At 49.5% G+C, this 27,597-nt stretch overlaps 1 protein-coding gene across 2 annotated transcripts in view; it reads left to right on the forward strand.

Moving 5' to 3' along the window:
- LRMDA (leucine rich melanocyte differentiation associated) overlaps nt 1-27,597 on the forward strand; it is a 522,263-nt gene that overhangs the window by 321,423 nt on the left and 173,243 nt on the right. The window contains exons 3-5 of one of the 2 annotated variants that reach the window (XM_075610346.1): nt 16,381-16,507; nt 17,986-18,125; nt 22,916-23,042. In XM_075610346.1, coding sequence (XP_075466461.1) covers nt 16,381-16,507; nt 17,986-18,125; nt 22,916-23,042 — 394 coding nt within the window. Of the gene's footprint in view, nt 1-16,380; nt 16,508-17,958; nt 18,207-20,340; nt 20,401-22,915; nt 23,043-27,597 lie in introns of those variants that run through there. The other variant, XM_075610344.1, reaches the window with a different exon arrangement.

Consider the following 27,597-nt stretch of genomic DNA (forward strand, 5'->3'; position numbering starts at 1 on the left):
GGGCCTTCCCACTCCGACAAGTCCTTACTGAGCCTGCGGGCCTTCCCACTCCGACAAGTCCTTACTGAGGCTGCGGGCCTTCCCACTCCGACAAGTCCTTACTGAGGCTGCGGGCCTTCCCACTCCGACAAGTCCTTACTGAGGCTGCGGGCCTTCCCACTCCGACAAGTCCTTACTGAGGCTGCGGGCCTTCCCACTCTGACAAGTCCTTACTGAGGCTGCGGGCCTTCCCACTCCGACAAGTCCTTACTGAGGTTGCGGGCCTTCCCACTCCGACAAGTCCTTACTGAGGTTGCGGGCCTTCCCACCCCGACAAGTCCTTACTGAGGCTGCGGGCCTTCCCACTCCGACAAGTCCTTACTGAGGCTGCGGGCCTTCCCACTCTGACAAGTCCTTACTGAGGCTGCGGGCCTTCCCACTCCGACAAGTCCTTACTGAGGCTGCGGGCCTTCCCACTCCGACAAGTCCTTACTGAGGCTGCGGGCCTTCCCACTCCGACAAGTCCTTACTGAGGCTGCGGGCCTTCCCACTCCGACAAGTCCTTACTGAGGCTGCGGGCCTTCCCACTCCCACAAGTCCTTACTGAGGCTGCGGGCCTTCCCACTCCGACAAGTCCTTACTGAGGCTGCGGGCCTTCCCACTCCGACAAGTCCTTACTGAGGCTGCGGGCCTTCCCACTCCGACAACTCCTTACTGAGGCTGCGGGCCTTCCCACTCCGACAAGTCCTTACTGAGGCTGCGGGCCTTCCCACTCCGACAAGTCCTTACTGAGGCTGCGGGCCTTCCCACTCCGACAAGTCCTTACTGAGGCTGCGGGCCTTCCCACTCCGACAAGTCCTTACTGAGCCTGCGGGCCTTCCCACTCCGACAAGTCCTTACTGAGGTTGCGGGCCTTCCCACTCCGACAAGTCCTTACTGAGGCTGCGGGCCTTCCCACTCCGACAAGTCCTTACTGAGGCTGCGGGCCTTCCCACTCCGACAAGTCCTTACTGAGGCTGCGGGCCTTCCCACTCCGACAAGTCCTTACTGAGGCTGCGGGCCTTCCCACTCCGACAAGTCCTTACTGAGGCTGCGGGCCTTCCCACTCCGACAAGTCCTTACTGAGGTTGCGGGCCTTCCCACTCCGACAAGTCCTTACTGAGGCTGCGGGCCTTCCCACTCCGACAAGTCCTTACTGAGGCTGCGGGCCTTCCCACTCCGACAAGTCCTTACTGAGGCTGCGGGCCTTCCCACTCCGACAAGTCCTTACTGAGGCTGCGGGCCTTCCCACTCCGACAAGTCCTTACTGAGGTTGCGGGCCTTCCCACTCTGACAAGTCCTTACTGAGGCTGCGGGCCTTCCCACTCCGACAAGTCCTTACTGAGGCTGCGGGCCTTCCCACTCCGACAAGTCCTTACTGAGGCTGCGGGCCTTCCCACTCCGACAAGTCCTTACTGAGGCTGCGGGCCTTCCCACTCCGACAAGTCCTTACTGAGGCTGCGGGCCTTCCCACTCCGACAAGTCCTTACTGAGCCTGCGGGCCTTCCCACTCCGACAAGTCCTTACTGAGCCTGCGGGCCTTCCCACTCCGACAAGTCCTTACTGAGGCTGCGGGCCTTCCCACTCCGACAAGTCCTTACTGAGGCTGCGGGCCTTCCCACTCCGACAAGTCCTTACTGAGGCTGCGGGCCTTCCCACTCCGACAAGTCCTTACTGAGGCTGCTGTTTGTGTTGGATCGTCTTGTTACAGATGCTCGGACTGCTTTGCATTTTCTTGCATGCAATGTTCCAAACAGCTATCAGCGTATGAGGGACCGAGCTGGGGAATCAGTTTGTGTCTAAGATCATTCTTATCAGTGCAAATTGTCCATGAGTCTGCCCGTAGCGGTCAGATGTCTTCCGTGTCAGCTGTGGCTTGGAAAACAGGAACATCACTTGTGGCTGACAGTGGGAATTGGTATACAGTTGTACTGGTATGGTACTGGTATTGTACTGTCACTGCCTGTGAAGCTGGGGAAACCCAGTGTCTGCTCTCCTTGTGACCTTGGGCAAGTTACTTTATCTCTCTGTGCCTCAGGACACAAAAATCTGGATTGCAAGCTCTTCCGGACAGCGACTCATTTTCTGTACAACTCTTTATACTTTGCTCTATATAAGAAAACAGATATGCTGATGATTATTATACATAGACCTGTAAACGTCTGTGACTAGTCCTGCTTAGAGCTGCACAATATTAGGCAACTGTTCCCATAACATTGGGACTTTTAAACCTTCCTATTTGAAATCCATTTATGCTTAAAGTTTGCAAACTCTGTAACTTTTATCTAAAAGGTATATTGCCCGTGTGCATTAACACCAATCACAGGTATTATTAGTATTGTATTAATAGTGTTACTGTTTATATATTTATTTTCCTGGAATATCTATTTGACACACAAGATCAAGAGCTCAAACCCTGCTCTGCTTCCCCCCCCAGCCTGCTCTGCTTCCCCCCCCAGCCTGCTCTGCTTCCCCCCCCAGCCTGCTCTGCTTCCCCCCCCAGCCTGCTCTGCTTCCCCCCCCAGCCTGCTCTGCTTCCCCCCCCAGCCTGCTCTGCTTCCCCCCCAGCCTGCTCTGCTTCCCCCCCAGCCTGCTCTGCTTCCCCCCCAGCCTGCTCTGCTTCCCCCCCAGCCTGCTCTGCTTCCCCCCGCCTGCTCTGCTTCCCCCCCCGCCTGCTCTGCTTCCCCCCCCGCCTGCTCTGCTTCCCCCCCAGCCTGCTCTGCTTCCCCCCGCCTGCTCTGCTTCCCCCCCAGCCTGCTTTGATTCCCCCCCAGCCTGCTTTGATTCCCCCCCAGCCTGCTTTGATTCCCCCCCAGCCTGCTCTGCTTCCCCCCCAGCCTGCTCTGCTTCCCCCCCAGCCTGCTCTGCTTCCCCCCCAGCCTGCTCTGCTTCCCCCCCCCAGCCTGCTCTGCTTCCCCCCCCAGCCTGCTCTGCTTCCCCCCCAGCCTGCTCTGCTTCCACCCCAGCCTGCTCTGCTTCCACCCCGCCTGCTCTGCTTCCCCCCCAGCCTGCTCTGCTTCCCCCCCAGCCTGCTCTGCTTCCCCCCCAGCCTGCTCTGCTTCCCCCCCAGCCTGCTCTGCTTCCCCCCCAGCCTGCTCTGCTTCCCCCCCAGCCTGCTCTGCTTCCCCCCCAGCCTGCTCTGCTTCCCCCCCAGCCTGCTCTGCTTCCCCTCCAGCCTGCTCTGCTTCCCCCCAGCCTGCTCTGCTTCCCCCCCAGCCTGCTCTGCTTCCACCCCGCCTGCTCTGCTTCCCCCCCAGCCTGCTCTGCTTCCCCCCCAGCCTGCTCTGCTTCCCCCAAGCCTGCTCTGCTTCCCCCCCCAGCCTGCTCTGCTTCCCCCCCGCCTGCTCTGCTTCCCCCCGCCTGCTTCCCCCGCCTGCTCTGCTTCCCCCGCCTGCTCTGCTTCCCCCGCCTGCTCTGCTTCCCCCGCCTGCTCTGCTTCCCCCCCGCCTGCTCTGCTTCCCCCCCGCCTGCTCTGCTTTCCCCCCAGCCTGCTCTGCTTTCCCCCCAGCCTGCTCTGCTTTCCCCCCCGCCTGCTCTGCTTCCCCCCCGCCTGCTCTGCTTCCCCCCCGCCTGCTCTGCTTCCCCCCGCCTGCTTCCCCCGCCTGCTCTGCTTCCCCCGCCTGCTCTGCTTCCCCCGCCTGCTCTGCTTCCCCCGCCTGCTCTGCTTCCCCCCCGCCTGCTCTGCTTCCCCCCCGCCTGCTCTGCTTTCCCCCCAGCCTGCTCTGCTTTCCCCCCAGCCTGCTCTGCTTCCCCCCCCAGCCTGCTCTGCTTCCCCCCCAGCCTGCTCTGCTTCCCCCCCAGCCTGCTCTGCTTCCCCCCCAGCCTGCTCTGCTTCCCCCCCAGCCTGCTCTGCTTCCCCCCGCCTGCTCTGCTTCCCCCCCCGCCTGCTCTGCTTCCCCCCCCGCCTGCTCTGCTTCCCCCCCAGCCTGCTCTGCTTCCCCCCGCCTGCTCTGCTTCCCCCCCAGCCTGCTTTGATTCCCCCCCAGCCTGCTTTGATTCCCCCCCAGCCTGCTTTGATTCCCCCCCAGCCTGCTCTGCTTCCCCCCCAGCCTGCTCTGCTTCCCCCCCAGCCTGCTCTGCTTCCCCCCCAGCCTGCTCTGCTTCCCCCCCCCAGCCTGCTCTGCTTCCCCCCCCAGCCTGCTCTGCTTCCCCCCCAGCCTGCTCTGCTTCCACCCCAGCCTGCTCTGCTTCCACCCCGCCTGCTCTGCTTCCCCCCCAGCCTGCTCTGCTTCCCCCCCAGCCTGCTCTGCTTCCCCCCCAGCCTGCTCTGCTTCCCCCCCAGCCTGCTCTGCTTCCCCCCCAGCCTGCTCTGCTTCCCCCCCAGCCTGCTCTGCTTCCCCCCCAGCCTGCTCTGCTTCCCCCCCAGCCTGCTCTGCTTCCCCTCCAGCCTGCTCTGCTTCCCCCCAGCCTGCTCTGCTTCCCCCCCAGCCTGCTCTGCTTCCACCCCGCCTGCTCTGCTTCCCCCCCAGCCTGCTCTGCTTCCCCCCCAGCCTGCTCTGCTTCCCCCAAGCCTGCTCTGCTTCCCCCCCCAGCCTGCTCTGCTTCCCCCCCGCCTGCTCTGCTTCCCCCCGCCTGCTTCCCCCGCCTGCTCTGCTTCCCCCGCCTGCTCTGCTTCCCCCGCCTGCTCTGCTTCCCCCGCCTGCTCTGCTTCCCCCCCGCCTGCTCTGCTTCCCCCCCGCCTGCTCTGCTTTCCCCCCAGCCTGCTCTGCTTTCCCCCCAGCCTGCTCTGCTTTCCCCCCAGCCTGCTCTGCTTTCCCCCCAGCCTGCTCTGCTTTCCCCCAGCCTTCTCTGCTTCCAAGCCCCTTTAACTGGCTCATTAAGCTCCTGCTCTGGGTGCTTAGCTATGCATTTCAGACCCACTGACAGTATAATTGACCTAAAAGTTCTGGATTCCCTCTTAATGCACTTTTCAAAATGTACATCAACCACCTAAAAAAATAATAATTTCTGTCTACATTTCACTTGATTTCCATTTCGAAGAAAGCACTTTTTTGTCATCATTATTCGCTGTGAATAGCCGTGGTATCTTGAGAGATGGAGTTAGACTTACATTGTATGCAATTGTACTTTTCTTTGTTATTTCCTTTGTCTCATTATACATGATAAACACACATTAGCCAGATTCACTGCGTGTTTTGGAAGATGAATGGGGGATCTTTATAAACGGTTTCTGACACTCCGTAACCTGGGGGCTTAATGGCGTTCTTTCTTTGATTCAATAATTTATCTGTCAAAAAGAAAAAGGGGGGTAAGAAAGGAATAGAAGCTGCCAGGCTGATGCACTCACTTCGGGAGAAATCGGATGGCGTGAAATCTTCTTTATTGCGCATTTATTTTTTCCTTCTGAAAAAAAAAAAGAAAACAGTTTTATCTCTCCCTTTTTTTTTTATTTTTAGAAGAAAAACAACTTGTGACATTTTTAACCCCTTAACCCAGGGGTTCTCAAGACCCACAAACAGGTCATGTTTTAGCGATATTCCTGCTTCAGCGCAGGTGGCTCAGTCAGCCACTAATTGAGCCACCTGTGCTGAAGCAGGGACTGCTTGAGCCACCTGTGCTGAAGCAGCGATATCCTGAAAACTTGACCTGTTGGGGGAGGGAGGGGCTTTTGGACTAGTGTCGAGAACCCCTACATTAACCACTTGAGTGTCTGACACCACAGGGGAACCACGGCACAGTGGCGATGCCACCGGCTTTCTATGAGCGAGAACGCGATCTAGCAGGCAGAGGGACGAAAGAGGACACGTCTTCCGTCACCGTAATCAGTGAGGCCGCCATCATGAGATCACTCCGAGTGTCTGGTGACGCGGGCCCTCTGGCACTCTAAGGGTTAATGGTCAGCAACGCTTTTCCCGGGGACTTTTCTGGGGTCTGTTTTTCGCCTTGATCGCACATTTTACTTGAAAATCTCCCAAATGTGGTTTTTTTTTGGTTTGGAAACAATAATATTTTTGCCCCTGACAGTCTTGGAACCCCTGCCCCGATCACTGCAGCTTTGGACTTGCCGCAGTGTAGATTCCTTATTGCGTCCCTGCCTGTCCCATAGCTAGAGCGTGTGTGCTCTGTACAGTATATTGTATCATGTTTGGGAGAGAGCTATAGCGTGTCCTCTGTTTCTCCTCTGTTCTCTGATTCCATCAATTACTCACATTCCCAAAGGTTTATTTTGCCGCTGTGCACTCTTGGCCCCATTTTGCCGCCCAGAGCTGTTATGCATTTCCACTGAACAGCAGTCTTTAAATAAACACTTAATAGAGAATCTCTGTTACAATGAATCGTACTTTTACCTGTCGACTCCAATCTCCTTCTATTTTTGGGGCATGACTGGAGAATTGCTGGAGAACAGAGAGGAGCGGGGGGAGGTTAAAAAATCCCCCTGACCTTTTATACTGTAATTGAGCTGTTTATTCACCTGAATCTTCTCCCCTCTCTTCCTCCCTCTCTCCCTCCTCCCTCTCTCCCTCCTCCCTCTCTCCCTCCCCCCCTCTCCCTCCTCCCTCTCTCTCTCCCTCCCTTCCTCTCCCTCTCCCTCCCTCTCTCCCTCCCTCTCCCTCTCTCCCCACCCCTCTCCCTCTCTCCCCACCCCTCTCCCTCTCTCACCACCCCTCTCCCTCTCTCACCATCCCTCTCCCTCCCTCTCTCCTTCCCTCTCTCCCTCCCTCATTTTTTCTCCCCCCTCTCTCCCTCCCTCCCTGCCTCCCTCGCTCTTTCCCTCCCTGCCTCCCTCTTTCCCTCCCTGCCTCCCTCTTTCCCTCCCTGTCTCCCTCTTTCCCTCTCCCTCCCTCTTTCCCTCTCCCTCCCTCCCTCTCCCCCTCTCCCTCCCTCCCTCTCCCTCTCTCCCTCCCTCCCTCTTCCTCTCTCCTTCCCTCTCTTCCTCCCTCATTTTTCTCCCCCCTCTCTCCCTCCCTCCCTGCCTCCCTCTTTCCCTCCCTCCCTGCCTCCCTCTTTCCCTCCCTGCCTCCCTCGCTCTTTCCCTCCCTGCCTTTCTCCCTCTTTCCCTCCCTCCCTCTTTCCCTCCCTCCCTCTTTCCCTCCCTCCCTCTTTCCCTCCCTGCCTCCCTCTTTCCCTCCCTGCCTCCCTCTTTCCCTCCCTGCCTCCCTCCTACCCACCTTTAAACATGATTAAAGTCGATATTTCTCTGATACGGGAATCTGCTGAATGATGTAACTGGGACGCATTTGATTAAGAGGGAAAAAAAGGAAAAGTAAAGACAATTTTTAGGATGAATGAGACTTTAATTCTCAATTTTCTGAGAACAGTCACAAAGGGAGAACCTTTTTGATCTCCCAATAGGTTCAATACTTACAGAAACATGTTCAATATAACCCAGAATGATGTGAACCATAATGAAATGAAGATGCTGTTCTATATTTAAACAATATTAAGTTAGCATTGAGATGTGAAGTGTTTTGAATGACAGTTACCTGGAAAGAATTGAACTTTAGAAGAAATAAGCAACAGTTTAAAACAAAACAACAGTGCCTGCACCAGGGAAATAAATTCTATTTCTATAAATGAACAAGCTCCTCGCCCCTCCCACCTTATCACCTGAGATCTGACTCCAAATGATTGTTCGCGGTCCCAAGACTCACAAAGTATCCGGCCGCTGCTCCTTCTCTTACCGAGCACTTCACACCTTGAACAGTCTACCGGAGACTCTCACATCCGCCACCAGTCTAAGTTCTTTCAAAACTAAAGCGGTCTCACATTTTAATCTGGTCTGTAACTGTTACATACGCCTAACAGATCGAATATGTTAAACTGTGCAGGCAATGTCTTTATACATCATGTATAAATAACCCTGTATTTGTAACCATGTATCTGTCATTATAACTCCGTGCCCAGGACATACTTGAAAACGAGAGGTAACTTAAAATGTATAATTTCCTGGTAAAACATTTTATAAATAAATATTAGAGCAGTCATCGTCTTCCCAACACTGAGCAGGAGATGTGGAGTTCCAGAAGCTGATAAGAAGGGAGCGGCCTTCCAATAATTCCATCCTTTCAGCCGGATACCATGTACTTTATTATTGCTTTGACTCAAGCAGGGGACATCTTCATTGGTTGTATTTCCCTTACATGTTTGTTTTATTCCGAATTAGTCTCACCTCCACTAATGTGCAGGAATAATCATTTTTGCACATCCAGGAGCACATTTATGGGATTGGCTGCTCTCGGGCTGTATAGGACTAATATTCCATGATGTGTGTCATTGTGCTGTGAACAGCAAATGAAGCAAAAAATAGGTCGTATGAAACATATTTTGGCCCAACAGTGGGTTAGAGCAATGACTTGCAACTGGGGCTTGGGGAACCCCTAGGGGTTTGCCGCCCAAAAATGTGGAATAGCGGGTTCCTGAGCCCATGTGGGGACTGCGCACTTAGTAAGGCCCCACAGTGCACCTTAGCGTGGGTGGTATAGTTGGGAATCACAGCAGGAGCTTAGAAAGTTGCTCCCCACAGTGCTTTGCATCCACAACGGCAAGGCATTGTGGGGCGTGGATTTGGAAGCTCCCGCAGTGAGTGACAGCTACACCCCCCATGCTGGCTGCACTGCCTGGGATCGCTCACACAGTGTTAGCGATAGTCTGACGAGTAGGTAATTTATTAATTGGGGGTTCGCCAAACAAATATTTTCTAGCAGGGGGAGCACAGTGTAAAAAAGGGCTGGGAAGTGCTGGTTTAGAGTCTACTGTTACAATTCTGTGAGTTTCGCCTGTGCTGGTCAGAGTTAAGACTTCTGTCCTTATTTAGCTATTGAACATACCATGCCATGTTATGTTGTTGGAAGCTGTAGAGAAGGTGCCTTATTGCCACTCCAGCATAGAGTACGTTGGTAAGCAGGACTGCATGGCGACTGCCCCAGTGTAAGGAGCTGCTCTGTTTTCTTCTTGGGTATAATAGAGTTACAGAACTCCACTTGATGTCTGAGTTAAACAGAGTGAGTGATTCTTGCATTTCAAAGGCACAAAGTGCTTTCCTTGGAGAGAGGCAGGGGGGAAAGAGAAGCAAAGGCTGCTGGAAACCTTTTAATTAGTACTAATTACCTCAGCAAAACACATTGGGGGCGTAGAAAGGATTTGTGTCAGCGAACGTGTAGATCAAAGATTGCGTCGCTAGCATTTTAATCTGGTGGCTGTAAAAATAAGTATGAACTGATAATGTGCTCCGAGAGAGAGGGAAACGTGCACGTCAGGCCGCCATTCTTCCTGCGGCCACTTCTATCTCTGTGATTAAGACCATGTCTGGTTCTTTTATAATATTATTTAAGTTGGTTAGAAATCGGCTCATTATTTCCTTTTGTATTTTATGTGGGTTTTGTTTGGAATGGTCTTTGCGTGATTCAGAAGAAATGTGTTTTTAAGCCTTTATTAAAAAGTGGATGGCCTAATAGTAGTGACGCTGTCTTTGAAGTGGGAGGTTTAAGACCCAATGTCAGCTCCATCTAACCATGGACAAGTCACTTTTTTATGTTCCTGCGCCAAAACAAAAAATTAAAAAAACGATTGTCAACTCACCGCGAGGATTCCCGGCGCCTGTAACATGTTGTGTGTGGCACTGCTAAACTCACGGCGAGGATTCCCGGCGCCTGTAACATGTTGTGTGTGGCACTGCTAAACTCACGGCGAGGATTCACAGCGCCTGTAACATGTTGTGTGTGGCACTGCTAAACTCACGGCGAGGATTCCCGGCGCCTGTAACATGTTGTGTGTGGCACTGCTAAACTCACCGCGAGGATTCCCGGCGCCTGTAACATGTTGTGTGTGGCACTGCTAAACTCACCGCGAGGATTCCCGGCGCCTGTAACATGTTGTGTGTGGCACTGCTAAACTCACCGCGAGGATTCCCGGCGCCTGTAACATGTTGTGTGTGGCACTGCTAAACTCACCGCGAGGATTCACAGCGCCTGTAACATGTTGTGTGTGGCACTGCTAAACTCACCGCGAGGATTCACAGCGCCTGTAACATGTTGTGTGTGGCACTGCTAAACTCACCGCGAGGATTCCCGGCGCCTGTAACATGTTGTGTGTGGCACTGCTAAACTCACCGCGAGGATTCCCGGCGCCTGTAACATGTTGTGTGTGGCACTGCTAAACTCACGGCGAGGATTCACAGCGCCTGTAACATGTTGTGTGTGGCACTGCTAAACTCACGGCGAGGATTCCCGGCGCCTGTAACATGTTGTGTGTGGCACTGCTAAACTCACGGCGAGGATTCACAGCGCCTGTAACATGTTGTGTGTGGCACTGCTAAACTCACCGCGAGGATTCCCGTCGCCTGTAACATGTTGTGTGTGGCACTGCTAAACTCACGGCGAGGATTCACAGCGCCTGTAACATGTTGTGTGTGGCACTGCTAAACTCACCGCGAGGATTCCCGGCGCCTGTAACATGTTGTGTGTGGCACTGCTACACTCACCGCGAGGATTCCCGGCGCCTGTAACATGTTGTGTGTGGCACTGCTAAACTCACCGGCACTATTTAAAGATATTACTATTAATATTAATAGATTTATTGTTTTGCTTTACTTTATTATTGCAGTAATCGCCCCTGGGTAATGTAAGGCCTCGTTTATAGTTGCGGCGTCAGTGCGCGCGCGTGATGTCACTCGCACGTTGTGTGCGAAAACCTACACTGGAGGCATCGGGAGGCGTGGCCGTGACATCACGTGAGCGGTTCGCCCTCATTGGCTGAACCGCTTACGAGCCGCGGCCTTCGCGCGGCAAGAAAAATTTCCAAAGCCTGTTCAAAAATCACATGCTTGAACGTGTTGGGCGCGCACACTCTGCGCGCGCTCAGTGAAAAACATTCATTTGTTTTGGCGGCGGCGTGCGCACTCGCGCCGTCGCTATAAACGAGGCCTAACCCATGCTACATCATGTGTCCACGTTAAACCGTTGTAGAAGTGCGATAGTTCTCAGTGCCGAGTGCTCAGTATTGCGCTTAAAAGGTGGCCTTAAAAATATATCCTGTTAGTCCAAGTACAGAAGTTATCGCCTACTGTTGAAGTACTCGGACATGTTTGCCCATGTGGGTAGTATTCTCAGTCACCTTACATCAGAGAACACCTGCGGATCAAACCGTGAGGTGAGACCATGCACCATCACACCCACCCCAGTGCAGCCGCAGGGAGGGTGAGAGCAGAGCTTCACGCACTGACCATGCACCATCACACCCACCCCGGTGCAGCCGCAGGGAGGGTGAGAGCAGAGCTTCACGCACTGACCATGCACCATCACACCCACCCCGGTGCAGCCGCAGGGAGGGTGAGAGCAGAGCTTCACGCACTGACCATGCACCATCACACCCACCCCGGTGCAGCCGCAGGGAGGGTGAGAGCAGAGCTTCACGCACTGACCATGCACCATCACACCCACCCCGGTGCAGCCGCAGGGAGGGTGAGAGCAGAGCTTCACGCACTGACCATGCACCATCACACCCACCCCGGTGCAGCCGCAGGGAGGGTGAGAGCAGAGCTTCACGCACTGACCATGCACCATCACACCCACCCCGGTGCAGCCGCAGGGAGGATGAGGCTTTGGTCTTCACACTACCTCCCAGGAACCCAATGTTGGCCAGGGGCCAGGCATTTGGGGGGAAGGTTCTGTGAGGGATCAGACCCAGATCCAAGACAGCAGCCCTGCCAAGAACTTTGGTCACATTCCTACCAACCAGCAACCTCTACTGATCCCGAGTCATTAATCAAAGCGGAGAGCTGTCTTGACCCAGGCAACTTCTCTTTGAAGTGTGGTGTCCTCTACAGCGGAGAGGGAATAATTTGCTGCCTGATTCAATGAGCCATCAGTGGAGCAGGCAGACCTAATGACATGTGAGAATATTAACCTCCCAGCACACAGAGCTGTGAATCCTGCCTGGCAGTCTATAACTCACCCGTCACACCCAGCCTCCCTCTGCCTACCTCACTGTCTCTCCCCTTCACTCATGTTGTGAACCTGGGGACAGGGTGAAGGGCCCCACACTCTGCAAAACTAATTATCTTCCGTGGCGGAGCTCAGCAAAGGCGGCTGTGGGTTTAAGCGGCTGTGCGACGCTCTGAGATGGAGAGCGGCTTAGAGATGCGGTGTTGGTGGAAGTCTCGGGCTGCATGGCAGGTATCCGTAAGGGGTCTGACAGGCGCCTTAGTGCTGCAAGTTGCTTTTCTGAGGCTCACAGAGGGGCCTTTAACCTCATCACAATTGTCATCATCATTCATCATTATATAACCCTGGCAATGCAAATTGCATGGTACGATATAGAGGCACAATATATCCCTGTCCTCAAGAGCTAACAATCTACTGTTTGTAGTCTGAGGCACAGGGCGTTCAAGAGGAATATGTATTGAGACGATGCATCCGTTTGCATTGGCATTGAACGTATGAAATAGATTATTTGGCTTCTCTGGCGCTACTCTCTTAGGTACTGACCTGGCCGACTGGCAAAGCCAAGGGAAATCATTGACAGTTACCCACAAAAACTGTGATCCATCCTATTACAATATTGTGATGAGTAAAGTGACCCGCACCTGCTGCGATAGCCACTCAGCACATTGCTCAATGATGCAAGTGCAGCATAGTTAATGCATAAAGAAGCACACAAAATACTTTCCCTATGTACGTGTACGTGGATTTATATAGCACCACCAGTTACGCCGCGCTTTACAAAATGACAATACCAGGTAAAATAAAGTACAAACCATGTCATCAAGTGTGACAGGTAAATGAGACTATAAGAGTGACAGACCCTGCCCCGAAGAGCTTGCAATCTATGTGGTTTGTGTTTACCTTAACTCAGACGCTCTCAACTTCAGTCCTCAAGACCCCCCCCCCCCCCTCCCCAACCGGTCAGGTTTTAAGGATATCAGTGGCTCAGTCTTCGACTGCACCACCTGTGCTGAAGCAAGGATATCCTGAAAACCTGACCTGTTGGCGGGTCTTGAGGACTGGTTGAGAACCGCTGCCTCTTACATTTGTTGTGCCGTCCTGCACGTGAATGGGCTGTAAGGTTTCTTCCAGCGTGGGGAAATGTCTTGCGAAGTAGCACTACTTAGTACATTTGGCTCTTAACCCCTTCTTCTCTGTCGTAGGGGCCAGCAACACATTGCTTAGTCCCTGTCCCCAAGAGATTACAATGTAGCGTTGGTGCCTGAAGTACAGGGACATAAAGTGACTTGCCCAAGGTTTGAAGAAGAGCTGGTGCTGGGCTCCCTACTGGGCTCACCCACTTCAGCGGCCGTGACTTTACCAGCGGGATTCTCCTGCCTTTCTAATGGAACAATGGTCCACGTTTTCTGTCCCAGGCCGTGGCCAGATCTGAGTGTTGTTCCTCACTCTGTAATAGAAGAGTTGTGTGTATTTAGTCCTGACGGATAAAACCGCATCAGGCGCTCCCAGCCTGGGACACACTTGCCTACTTAATACTCTTCCTTTCCCCCCACTCCCCATCTCCCCCCTCTCTCCTCCAGCCTGCTAATGAGGCCAAAGCATGAGCCATAGGCAGTGATGTTCTGAAATTAGCTGTGACAGGGAGCTTGATCATAATTATCTTAACGAGGATAGGGTTAATTACAGTGGAAAAGAAAAGTTTGCTTCTGCTTGAGTCAGGAGGACATGAAACGCGTTGTGATGTTTTGTCATTTTAATGGTGGCTTTGGTGACTTCGGTGCCGGTTTCTCAGTGGGGGCGGGTTGAGAGAGGAGGGAATGGACGGGATTAGTGTGCGAGAGATGCAATGCCGGCTGTGTGGTTGAGATAATAGGCATGGACAGGGGGTAATTCCTGGAGAGGTTTGGCCTCTGGGAGAGAGTGGCTGAACCAAATTTACAAGCAGAGACGTTGAACCTCCTCGCTCCCAAAGGAGTTAAGACACGATTTAAATTGTAACATGGTTAATGCCACAATTTATTACATAACCTGGCCTGTTGTTGGCCCTGGGCTTTCAGGACATCCCTTCCTCAGGACAGGTGGCTCACCACCTGTGCTGAAGCAGGGATATCATGAAAACCTGACCTGTTGGTGGCCTTTGAGGACTGGAGTTGGCCACTCCTGACATAGCCCATACATTTATGCACGTTCACCCCCAATTCCCTCACCCCCACCCCCTTTCCTGCACGAATGAAGACATACAGTAATACTTTGCGTCTCTCACTGTCTCCTCTCCCTCGTCAGTGAATTTAACTGATTAAATCACCAAGTGCACAAGAGCACAGTGTGTTCCTGACATGAAAACAACAATTAATAAGGAACCCCCTGAGAAACACGGCTGCCTTTTAACCCAGCAGCTAATAACATTACAGGGCAAGAGATTATCCAAAGCAGACAGGTGTAAAAAGGAACTAGTCTCAATTTCCTCTCTCAGCCTATTCACTGCTGAGGAGCGTTGATACGGCAGGCTCTTTGTCACTTATGTTGGGTATTAATATTATTTGGTAACACTTGTGGCTGTTCCGTGTAACATATTGCAAGCTTATTACGTTCTGTTGTCAGAATCGTGCGTGTAATCCTATTTAACGCTGTCCTCGTCATTGTCCAAATTCGTATCTCCACATATTGCTTCGTATCACAGAGCCTCCAAAGCATTTAATAGTAATGCTTGCACTTTACATCACAATATGCCACAAATACAATATAAGAGGCAGGGACGTTGGTGTTAAGCCTTAAAAGCACCTATGGTCAAAGCTTAACCACCCAGAATTCTTTGCTGAACCCTGGCAGTCAGCCGGTTAAGGCATCAGAACCGCTCACTTTTATTTGCCATAACCACCTAACCGCGTGTCACAGACCTTCCTCCTGAGCCCCAGAGCTGTCATGGTGATTTATGCTTTGCCCGGGTAGTGTGGGAATACGTGTTACTGACTGGACATGATGCACTGCTTACTCCAGAAGACCTGGTATCACCCCTGAAGAGAGACTGGACAGATAGAGATGGAAGAGTAAACACACCTAACCAATGTGTCCTGTCCAACTGAGAATGGGTTAAGCTCTAATCTAGAAGCTCCATTCTCTATGCTGTATTTATTGTTGTTGTAGGGGGACCAGGCAGAAAGGGGTGGCTGATGTTTGTTCAGGCATGAATGATGGATGACATCTTAAATTTGTGCCCAGGGAATGAAGGTGAACTGTGACAGCCTTATTTATCTTGGGAATGGAGGTTGGGGGCAGGAGAAACTAGGTGGCTGGAGATACCAGACATTGACAAATACATCTCAGGATCCACAGCTGGAGACGTGGACATGGGAGGCTAGCTTTGTACTCAATGACCCTCGCTGTACCTTACCCTGCCACGGTTTTCCTGACTCCTTTCCCACAGGAGCAGACTTCAGTCTCTAATGTCTGATAAGTAGAGTTCAGCGCGGGCGCTATCATCAGAAATCCCCATTCTGCGCCATTTCTTTTTCCAACAGCAGAAGATTGAAGGCCATATTTACTAAGCAGTGCTAAGCCGCATATTATGATCCATTCACGTGTTAATATGGCTCTAAGGCCCATATTCACTTAGCGGTGCTATTTCATGGACACCTGTCCAGTGCTAGAAGACACCGTTATGGCCGTGGTGTCTTCCAGTGCTGTAAGGTGCCCTATGGCAGGGGGTGCACAACTCCAGTTCTCACGCCCCCCCCCCCCAACAGGTCAGGTGCTCAGGATATCCCTGCTTCAGCGCAGATGGTGCAGTCTCTGACTGAGCCTTTAATTGAGCCACCTGTGCTGAAGCAGGGATATCCTGAAACCCTGACATGTTGGGGGGGCTGGAGGACTGCTGTGGATTTAACTTCAAACAATTTGTTAGCGAAGGGGATTGCATAAAAGTCACTGACACTTCTTTTAATGGGTACTCCACTGGTCATGGAAAGATATCACAGGGGAGGTTCATCACAATGGGAATGCATATTGTGTATATAATCTATACAGTTTGTGCTGAGTGTGTATAATCAATGTTATATACTGTACAGGCATACCCCGCATTAACGTACGCAATGGGACCGGAGCATGTATGTAAAGCGAAAATGTACTTAAAGTGAAGCACTCCCTTTTCCCCACTTATCGATGCATGTACTGTACTGCAATCGTCATATACGTGCATAACTGATGTAAATAACGCATTTGTAACAGGCTCTATAGTCTCCCCGCTTGCGCACAGCTTCGGTACAGGTAGGGAGCCGGTATTGCTGTTCAGAACGTGCTGACAGGCGCATGCGCGAGCTGCCGTTTGCCTATTGGGCGATATGTACTTACTCGCGAGTGTACTTAAAGTGAGTGTCCTTAAACCGGGATATGCCTGTACATTGCTACATCACTTGGCCATTTCTCTGTACATGCAGTAGGTCATTTCATACTCACGTTCCTCTCTATCTCTTTCTCATTGCAGGTCCGTGGATGGGCTTGAGGGCTTTGACTGTTTGGAAGAGCTAATACTGGACAACAACCAGTTGGGAAATCATGTCTCGTTCCCATCGTTACCCAACCTGCACACCTTGACGCTCAACAAGAACCAGATATCCTTTCGCCCAGATAACTGGAGGGGAGAAAGGGTTGGGTGGTTTGAACGGAACAAGTTCTCTAGCGAGTGCACAATTTGGAGTGAAGTTGCTTGGGTTCTCGGGTTCTCGGGTTCTTGGGTTCTATGAATGTATATTAACGGCATTGCAGTTTCAAGCAGGTGCTTTTCCGCCAAGCATCGATAACAGGTTACCGTGTCAAACGTTCTAGTATTTTCACATGATTTTTAATTACAAGGACTAGAGTCCACTATTGTACATCTTTGTAATTAATATGTAGACCTGTAAAAGAAGTATACATAAATGAAAGATTTAGGCCCAATGTGGTACGATCACACGGAAACCCCCATTGATCGGCGCTATTGCAGTTTAATGAATAACTCCCACTGAGACTACGGAAACAGTTCCCTAAGCTGTTAATTGATGGCAACTCAACTCCCAGGTGCCTCGTAGCCATGGTACATATATTGTTACAGATAATAGAAAATGAAAGATAACATAAAGGTGGCAAAACACGATTGTCCCTTTGGTCACACACAGTGGTATTTATCCGGTTAATTCCAGTATTATTGTTTCCTCTGGTAGGATAAGCAGGTGAATACAACCAAAATGCATTGCAGAATCTATCTACATAGACAGAAAAGCGTTGAGTTCAGCAGATAACTGAAGGCTTCAGGTAATCACTGGGAATCAGGCAAATTGGGACTACAACACAGAATGCAACAGGGTGAGTGAGCTGCAAAGTGCATTCTTATCTCTGGGGTCTGTAGGCATCTGCCCTCTAGTGGCAGAATGAGAGTATGCAACAAGACATTTACAAGACTTGACGCTTTCACTGTGAAGTTCAGTGACATTTAACAATGACATTTCCTACAAATAGAAGTTGTGGAAATTGTTATAAAATTGCAGTGAATTATACGACAACGCTTTTTGCTCCTTATAGTTCCAATGCTTTGTTAAAGCCTTTCTGATTGTTTAGTGAGACATGTACCTGAGTGCTCCTGGACACTTTGTGATGTAATAATAGAGTAGGAAACATTACTGAGCGCCAGTAAACTGGAAGAAAAGAGACTCGTGTCCCTTGTTGTTTGCAGTCAAAGCATAATAGCTGCAAACATGACCCCATAATATTTAAAGTTGGGCTACAGTGGATAGAGAATTAGCGGGTGCTGAGCACCCAACACATTCCTTGTTGACTTGCACCATATCTCTTCACACTTCTCCAAATAGTTGAAGCTCTGGTATAAGCGGCTGAGCTGGGTGATTTCCAATGTCAACTTCAAAGATATATACTTGTAAAAGCTGGACTCAATAACGATGATCTCCATGCGTCTCTCGAGTTAGAAGCAGATCTTGCTGATGCTGTGCCCCCCCTTTGCTACATGAGCTTGTCCTCCTTGTTAGATGAGTTTGCTGGCACTAAATCCCCTTGTATCTATCATCATCACTATCCTTAACCTGTTTCCCCTGGCCACTTGACAGAGCTGGAATCGCTCCTGGACACTCTGGCTTCAGTAGCTCCCTGTCTGGAATACCTCAGCCTGCTGGGGAACCAAGCCTGCCCCAATGAGCTGGTCAGCATGGAGAAGGATGAGGACGACTATCAGCGATACCGGTCAGTGGCTGCCTATGAAGCAGAATATGTTTTCCTACAGCCTATGCCAGCGGTGGCCGAGTCTTCAAGCTCCACCAACAGGTAAGGTTCCAAGGGTATCCCTGCGTCAGCACAGGTGGCTCAATCAGCAATGATTGAGCCACCTGTGCTGAAGCAGGAATATCACTAATACCTGGACAGTTGGTGGCCATTAAACTGGAACTGGCCACCCCTGGCCTAGCCTAATCCCTCCCCCATGTTGCTGGACTGGCCCTTTCAGTCCCGCTCACTAGTGATGACATTTTGGAACCTTATTTATGTGACTTTGCCCATATCTGGAGAACTGTCAGGCGCTGCAGACCCTCAGACCCTCCCCTGCGTCAATCACATGGAGATTAAAATATGTGCGCAAGATACAAGTGGTCCCATCCCCCACACACTTCACAGCCAGGGTTGTTATTACAAGGTTCCTTCTGTATACCACGGACTAAAAACGTGTTAGCAGGAGGGATGCACAGAGACGTATGTCTGCTATTTCTTTATGTCCAGCGCTCAAGGTGAAGCTCAGCGGTAATGTCCTGGCCTTTGAAGTGGGTGAACCTTGTTTGAATCCCAGCGTCTGCTCCTTGTGACCTCTGGCCCGTCACTTTTTCTCCCTGTGCCTCAGGCACCAAAGTAGATTATTACAGGGCAGGGGCGCATTGTGCCCGCCATGTTCTGTCCGCCCTGCGTGCAGAGTCGGCGCTATATACTGTAAGAAAATATATATTAGTCTGTCCCGGAAACCGTACAAAGTAAGGAAATAATGATCAGTAATTGCAGTAACAGTGTATAAACTGAAACACACACACACACATTGACCGAGACATGAATGGACCTTACTTTCGGTTACTTGTTGCCTGGAAATGGTTCCTGTTCCCATGTTCAGTGGGATATGTTTCCAGTGACTTAGGAAATAAATAACAGCATCACTGAGGCTCATACAAGATCAACGCTTCAGCACCTTTCCCCTGCAGCACCACCTGCCCTTTGTAAAGTTCGGAAGCAGCCCTATGAGGCAGGTAAGGCTTCGCCTGCAGAACAGTGCATCACCTGCTTATAACGTGTAAAGAACGCCCGGAACTGAGAGGAGGAGGCGCAGGCGCGGGTGTGCGGTAATATTCACAAGAGCACAAGTAGATTGGAAGGAGAAGGAATTTATCACCAGCTTGTACTTGTGTGTGTGTGTGTGTATACCAGGGGTGGGAAACTCCAGTCCTCACTTAGATTGTAAGCTCTTCGGGGCAGGAACTCCTTTTCCTAATATTTTGTCTGAAGCGCTTATTCCCATTGTGTTATAATATTATGTCATGTGTATTGTAAAGCGCCGTGTACCTGGATGGCGCTATATAAATAAAGATATACATACATGGGCCACCAACAGGTCAGGTTTTCAGGATATCCCTGCTTTCGCACAGGTGGCTCAATCAGACTAAGCCACTTGTGCTGAAGCAGGAATATCCTGAAAACCTGACCTGTTGGTGGCCCTTGAGGACTGGAGTTGCCCGCCCCTGGTGTATACCATCACAGCGTGCACGTACACTTGTCTATATATACATTGTAAAGGGTTGGGCCGTGCAGAGAGAGGAGAGGAGCCAGTCCCTGCTAGTCTTCCCAGCCTATGACACCACTTGCCTGCTCTCTCCACGCTTCACCTTTGGCAAGCACTGAATTCCCCAGACAAAGAGCCCTGAGCAGACAGAAGCTGTCATCCCGTCCTCCCGCGTCTCCCCACTCAGTGAGAGCGGCCGAGTCCTCCTTTCGTCCTGTGCTGTGATCCATACCCAGCCGGTGATGACAGACTTGCCTCTGTCACTGCCGTCCTCCTTGGATGCCCTCTTGTTCATTACTGGCCCACCTGTTCCCCTGATCTGAGTGTACGTCACTTCTGGCTGTGTGCTTGGCGACACCCGTAGGTTTTCATACTGATCTCTGATAGCTGACACTGTCTGTGCCCCAGTCACCTGTCTGCATTTATAGGACCTCGTTGCCTTTCCTAATGCTAACACAATGCGAGTATTATCTGGTGCTAATATACACACTAGCGTATACTATGCTGCATCAGTGCTGAGGATACGTGCGGCAGGGTGCTACAATGCTCACAAATGTATCTGTACCTGTTATGGATACTGTTGTTCTGTGTATAAAGAAATGCAACGGAGGCTACTAATAGTCTTAGTAACTCCTGTACCTACAGTAACAAGCCCCCAATACTGCATGGAACAAGTCCAGCTGTGCAGCAGACCCCGACTTGTATGTATGTCTTTATTTATATAGCGCCATTAATGTACATAGCGCTTCACAGTAGTAATACACAAGACAATCATATAGATAACAAATAATACAAATAACAGATCATGGGAATAAGTGCTTAAGTGTGTGACTTACACACACACACACATCAGATCCTGATTTACATACACACACACACATACACCAGATCCTGACTTACACACACACACATCAGATCCTGATTTACACACACACACACACACACATCAGATCCTGACTCTCACACACACACACACACACACACACACACACACACACACACACACACACACACACACACATATCTGATCCTGATTTACACACACACATCAGGTCCTGACTTACTTACACGCACACACGCACACAGATATCAGATCCTGATTTACACACACATCAGATCCTGACTTACACACACACATCAGATCCTGAGACACACACACACACACACACATCAGATCCTGATTTACACACACACATCAGATCCTGACTTGCACAGATATCAGACCTTGACTTACACACACAGATATCAGACCCTGAGTTACACATACACACACACACACACACAGATATCAGACACCGATTTACACACACTGATATCAGACCCTGATTTACACACACACACAGATTTCAGACCCTGAGTTACACACACAGATATCAGATCCCAACTTACACACACACACATATCAGACCCTGAGTTACGCACACACACACAGATAACAGACACTGAGTTACACACACACACACACACACACACACACACACACACACACATATCAGACCCTGAGTTACACACACATGGATATCAGACCCTGATTTACACACACACACATATCAGATCCTGATTTACACATACACACTTATCAGACTCTGACTTACACACACACGCACACACACGCAGATATCAGACCCTGAGTTACACACACACACACACACACACACACACACACACACACACACACAGATATCAGACCCTGAGTTACACACACACACACACACACACACACACACACACACACACACACATATCAGACCCTGAGTTACACACACACACATACACACACACATTAGATCCTAATTTACACACACAGATATCAGACCCTGATTTACACACACACACACACACACACACACACACACACACACACACACACACACACACACACACACACACACACACACACACACACACACGATCCTGATTTACACACACATACACACACACACACACACAAACAGAAATTAGATCCTGATTTACACACACACACACACACACACACACACAGATATTAGATCCTGATTTACACACACACACACACACACACACACACACACACACACACACACACACACACACACACACACACACACACACACACACACACACACACACACCACACACACCACACACACCACACACACCACACACACCACACACACACACAACACACACACACAACACACACACACAACACACACAGATATTAGATCCTGATTTACACACACACGCATACAGATATGGGACAGACCCTGATTTACACACACACAGATATCAGACCCTGATTTACACATGCACAGATATCAGACCCTGATTTACACATGTACAGAGCCCAGCACAGGCTGTAATCTCATGCTGTGATCTCATGGTGTAACCTCATGGTGTGATCTCATGCTGTAATCTCATGGTGTGATCTCATGGTGTAATGTCATCTCATGGTGTGATCTCATGGTGTAATGTCATCTCATGGTGTAATCTCATGCTGTGATTTTATGGTGTGATCTCATGGTGTGACCTCATGGTGTTATCTCATGGTGTGATCTCATGCTGTTATCTCATGGTGTAATCCCATACTGTGATTTTATGGTGTGATCTCATGATGTAATCTCATCTCATGGTGTGATCTCATGGTGTAATCTCATCTCATGCTGTGATCTCATGGTGTGATCTCATGGTGTAATCTCATATCATGCTGTGATTTTATGGTGTAACCTCATGGTGTAATCTCATCTCATGCTGTGATCTCATCTCATGGGATTATCTCATGGTGTAATGTCATCCCATGGTGTGATCTCATGGTGTAATGTCATCTCATGCTGTGATCTCATGGTGTAATGTCATCTCATGGTGTGATCTCATTGTGTAATCTCATCTCATGGTGTGATCTCATGGTGTAATCTCATCTCATGGTGTGATCTCATGGTGTAACCTCATGTGTAATCTCATCTCATGCTGTGATCTCATGGTGTAATGTCATCTCATGGTGTGATCTCATGGTGTAATCCCATCTCATGCTGTGATCTCATTGTGTAACCTCATGGTGTAATTTCATCTCATGATGTGATCTCATGGTGTAATCTCATCTCATGGTGTAATATGATCTCATGCTGTGATCTCATGGTGTAATCTCATCTCATGATGTGATCTCATGGTGTAATCTCATCTCATGATGTGATCTCATGGTGTAATCTCATCTCATGGTGTAACCTCGTGCCTTCTCTTTCAGGTACTTTGTCCTGAACAAGCTTCCTCACCTAAAGTTTCTGGACGCCAGTAAGGTGACAAGGAAGGAGCGTGAAGTGGCCACTGCTAGAGGAGCCTTCATGAAAATCGTGAAGCCGAAGGAAATGAAGGTGAGGACGGGTGCTGCTGGGGCTCAGGGTTTCACATTCATACCATTTGGAAATGGTTGAACATACGCACATCACACTTTTCCACTGAGGGTGAAAGTGTCCATCTTGGATCGTATTGCTATTATTGGCTGTTTAAACAATATCTGCCCATGACACAGGGTTGTATTGTATGTCTTTATTTATATAGCGCCATTAATGTACATAGCGCTTCACAGTAGTAATACACGTGGTAATCAAATAAATAACAGATAATATAAATAGCAGATCATGGGAATAAGTGCTTTAGACATAAAAGTAACATTAAGGAAGAGGAGTCCCTGCCCCGAGGAGCTTACAGTCTAATTGGTAGGTAGGGAGAACGTACAGCGACAGTAGGAGGGAGTTCTGGTAAGTGCGTCTGCAGGGGGCCAAGCTTTATGTATCATGTGTTCAGAATATCTACAGTGCTATTCATATGCTTCTTTAAGCAAGTGTGTCTTAAGGTGGGTCTTAAAGGTGGATAGAGAGGGTGCTAGTCGGGTACTGAGGGGAAGGGCATTCCAGAGGTGTGGGGCAGTCAGTGGGAAAGGTTTAAGGCGGGAGAGTGCTTAAGATACAAAGGGGGTAGAAAGAAAACATCCTTGAGAAGAACACCTGTCCCCTCCTCCTTAAAACAAGTACAAGGTGTTTACATGCAACAAAAGCGTGTGCAGTACATCAACTGTATTGACTGTCTCTAGAGCAGAGATAACCAACTCCAGTTCACGAGAGCCACCAAAATTTCAGGTTTTCAGGGGATCCCTGCTTCAGCACAGGTGGTGCAGTTGAAGACTGAGCCACCTATGCTGAAGCAGGGATATCCTGAAAACCTGACCTGTTGGTGGCTCTTGAGGACTGGAGCTGGACAGTGCCGGGTAACACGTGCTAGTCTCCTCCGTAACTCTGCAGCTGAACTGGATTCAGTGTAGCAGGAGCCTTCTTCAGCCAATCTGTAGGCTGGTGTCCTAATCACAAACTCACGTTGCGCTGTAACTGGCGATCAGTGAAGGGTTAAAACCTCCCGCTGCTGAAATAGCCACTTAAGGGCTGTTATATAGTGCTGGGCGCGTGCTACGCTGGGCGCGCGCAGAATTTTAGTTGGCTGACGTTAGTCAGCCTTTCTATGATGGCGCCGCGCGCGCGCACGGCAGGGAGCGGGGAGTCGTCAGACCGCGGCGAAGACGGGGGAAATAATTTTTTCGCTCCGCTACCGGCGCTGTATGTATATATATGTGTGTGTGTGTGTGTGTGTATATATATGTATGTATGCGCGTGTGTGTGTGTGTGTGTGTGTGTGTATATGTATGTATGCGTGTGTGTGTGTGTATGTATAGGTGTCTCTGTGTATGTGTGTGTGTGTGTGTGTGTGTGTGTGTGTGTGTATGTATAGGTGTCTCTGTGTGTGTGTGTGTGTGTGTGTGTGTGTATATATGTGTGTGTGTGTGTGTGTGTGTGTGTGTGTGTGTGTGTGTGTGTGTGTGTGTGTGTGTGTGTGTGTGTGTGTGTGTGTGTGTGTGTGTGTGTGTGTGTGTGTGTGTGTGTGTGTGTGTGTCTACACAAATGTAATAAATATTTTATTTTTACCAATGTTTTTTTTTAATAAATAATACATTACACATACATACACACATAAACAAGCACACATAAACACACAAACACTGTACCTTCACAGCTCTCACAGTATACATACAAAAAGCATGCGGCACGTGCACGCGCGTTCGCATAGGCACGCACGTCCGCATGCTGTATAGAACGGGCCTAATACCCGTCATTGGGCAGAAGAATGAACGTTTGTAAGCAGAAGTCAAATAAACATGGCAGGAATTGCTAGAAGTGTTATGCTGTAAAAAGACTGAGCTGTAGTTTGTGACCCGCAGGAAGTCAGCGTTTCTCTCCGCTGATTATCGCTTCTTTAATAATTCCCTGCATTTTTCGGCAAAATATTTTTCCTATCTGCAGCTCTACCCGCAGTGCACTTGGTTCTGTACTTTCTCTGCACTGTGCTCATTGCTGCGTCTGTGCCGTGTCTGCGACGCTGTAACCTATGCCATCTCTTTGTATACTTCTACCCCCTTCTGATTACGGAGTATACGCTGGATCTCGAGTGCAACATTGCAGCGCTTGAATTTTCACCTAGAACCCCCTTTCTTTGCAATGTGCAGCACTCCCCTCTCGCAGTGAAGGGGTTAAACAAATGACTAAGGATGGACAAGTTCGCGGGTCGGAAATCCGAACCTTGCTTCTGCGTTTCAAGTCACTACCCGGGAAAAGCGGATCCTCTCATTCTGTTTTGGTGATTTTAATTGTCATTAAATATTCGATATTTTCGCAGAACTGTAAAAAAATATATATTTTTTAAATCCTATAATAATGTAAACATCCAAAACCAATCAAGTTTTGGCAAAACCAATTCCAAACCAGCATTTTTGTTTAACCATGATGACCCCAGTGAAAGTGCCCACACATTCCCAGGGTAACAGACACGCCGAGAGTGAAAATCTCACTTCCTTGTGTTTCACATGCCAATCAGTTATCTTTTGTCTGATAACTTTATGATGGAATAGTAATTAGTTTTAATGGATACAAAAGAGAAGAACTAGGGATGGTAAAATACTGTATACTGTATGTAAGAAGAGGGTCTAAAACCAGCCCCCAAATAAGGTTATATATTCAGCAGTAATTGTACCGATAAGGGCATTATCCAACACAAAGTGTGCCAAAATACATTCAGTTTTCCTCTGGATGTGCCCAGATTTACACTTTTGCAGTTTCATGAATAGCCCCCGAAACGTTTAAAATATTATTTTAAAAATTTTATGGCATCATTCTCCTACATGTAACCCATTCATATATCATTAGTTCATATCACTAATATTGTATATTACTAGTCCAGTGTTTTTCAACTGGGCATCCCCAAAAGGGTGCCCTGCAGTTTTCAGGTAATTTGAAAATTGTACGAAATACTGAAGAATTTACAATGCATCTGATCTCAGACTCGCTATTAGTGAAGGTTGGGGTTCCGTACAATGCATCTGATCTCAGACGCTATTAGAGAGAGTTGGGGTTCCTTACAATGTATCTAATCTCAGACACGCTATTAGAGAGGGTTGGGGTTCCTTACAATGCATCTAATCTCAGACGCTATTAGAGAGAGTTGGGGTTCCTTACAATGCATCTTATCTCAGACGCGCTATTAGAGAGGGTTGGGGTTCCTTACAATGTATCTAATCTCAGACACGCTATTAGAGAGGGTTGGGGTTCCTTACAATGCATCTAATCTCAGACGCTATTAGAGAGAGTTGGGGTTCCTTACAATGCATCTTATCTCAGACGCGCTATTAGAGAGGGTTGGGGTTCCTTACAATGTAACTAATCTCAGACGCTCTCTTAGAGAGGGTTGGGATTCCTTACAATGTATCTAATCTCATACACGCTATTAGAGAGGGTTGGGGTTCCTTACAATTCATCTGCTATCAGAGGCGCTATAAGAGAGGGTTGGGGTTCTGCAGAATTTCACACTATAATTATAGGGTTGTTTAACCAAAAAAAAGCTGGAAACCACTGGACTAGGTTCACTTTGATCTGAGATGTGATTAACCCTTTAATCTAAGACAGACTTGTTTCTATATCAAAGTTCCACCCCAGCGGTGGCTGCATTAATGCCCCAGTTTAGTCATCCAGTACAGTAGTATGTGTTGTGAATGTGCTTTGTTAACAGCAGTTACTGTGATAACAAAAACTCATGTATTGCACATGAAATGCTTAATACCCATTAATCTGATGTACGCAGATATTATACCCTAACAATTATATACCCACTTTTACAAACTTCACTATGTGCGTTTGCGCTCTTGTCTTCTTTTGTGTAGCAGTTACTGTGAGTTGTATATCAGCGCTGTAGCGCAGGTATTGGTTTATCACACAGGGTCAGCCATCGGCGGCGGAGGAGGAGGAGGGTATAATGAGATGTTTTGTTTTGCTTTCACGTTGATTTCTGTTGGTACATTTTGCAGCAGCAGGCAGGGGGCCATCAGTAAGGCAGAAAATACACCACCATTAGTGCTTGCTCTCATGTTAATTCCTGTACGGATCCCTGTAATTGTCACTAATGGCAATTAGACAGGGAAAGGCGGCGTAGACATGTGCATTGTTCCCGTGTGCTGCGAGAAGCAGCGGCAGGTCAGTACGCATTAACCCTTTCAGTGCTGGGGGCGGCTGCAATGCGCTCGCTGGTCCTTTCAGGAGGGGGACGTTTCACTGACAGATACGTTCACTTTTATCAGTTACTTGTATTTACTCCGTTCCAAGGCACCGCGCAGTGTCAGGCTGTGCAGGATCCCTCAGCTTTGTGAAGGATAATACCTAACTGTGTGCCACACCATCACGGGTACACCCCGCAGGGGCTCTATACAGAAGTCTTTATTTATTGTACAGAACAGTTCCTGCTCCCTGTTACATGATAAAATGTGCTCAATCTTCAGAGATTTAAAGGGTCAGTTATTCTCATGGTTAAAAAAAAAAAAAATCCCGGCTCCAA

This window comes from Ascaphus truei, chromosome 8 (genome assembly GCF_040206685.1).
Source record: "Ascaphus truei isolate aAscTru1 chromosome 8, aAscTru1.hap1, whole genome shotgun sequence".
Lineage (NCBI taxonomy): Eukaryota > Metazoa > Chordata > Amphibia > Anura > Ascaphidae > Ascaphus > Ascaphus truei.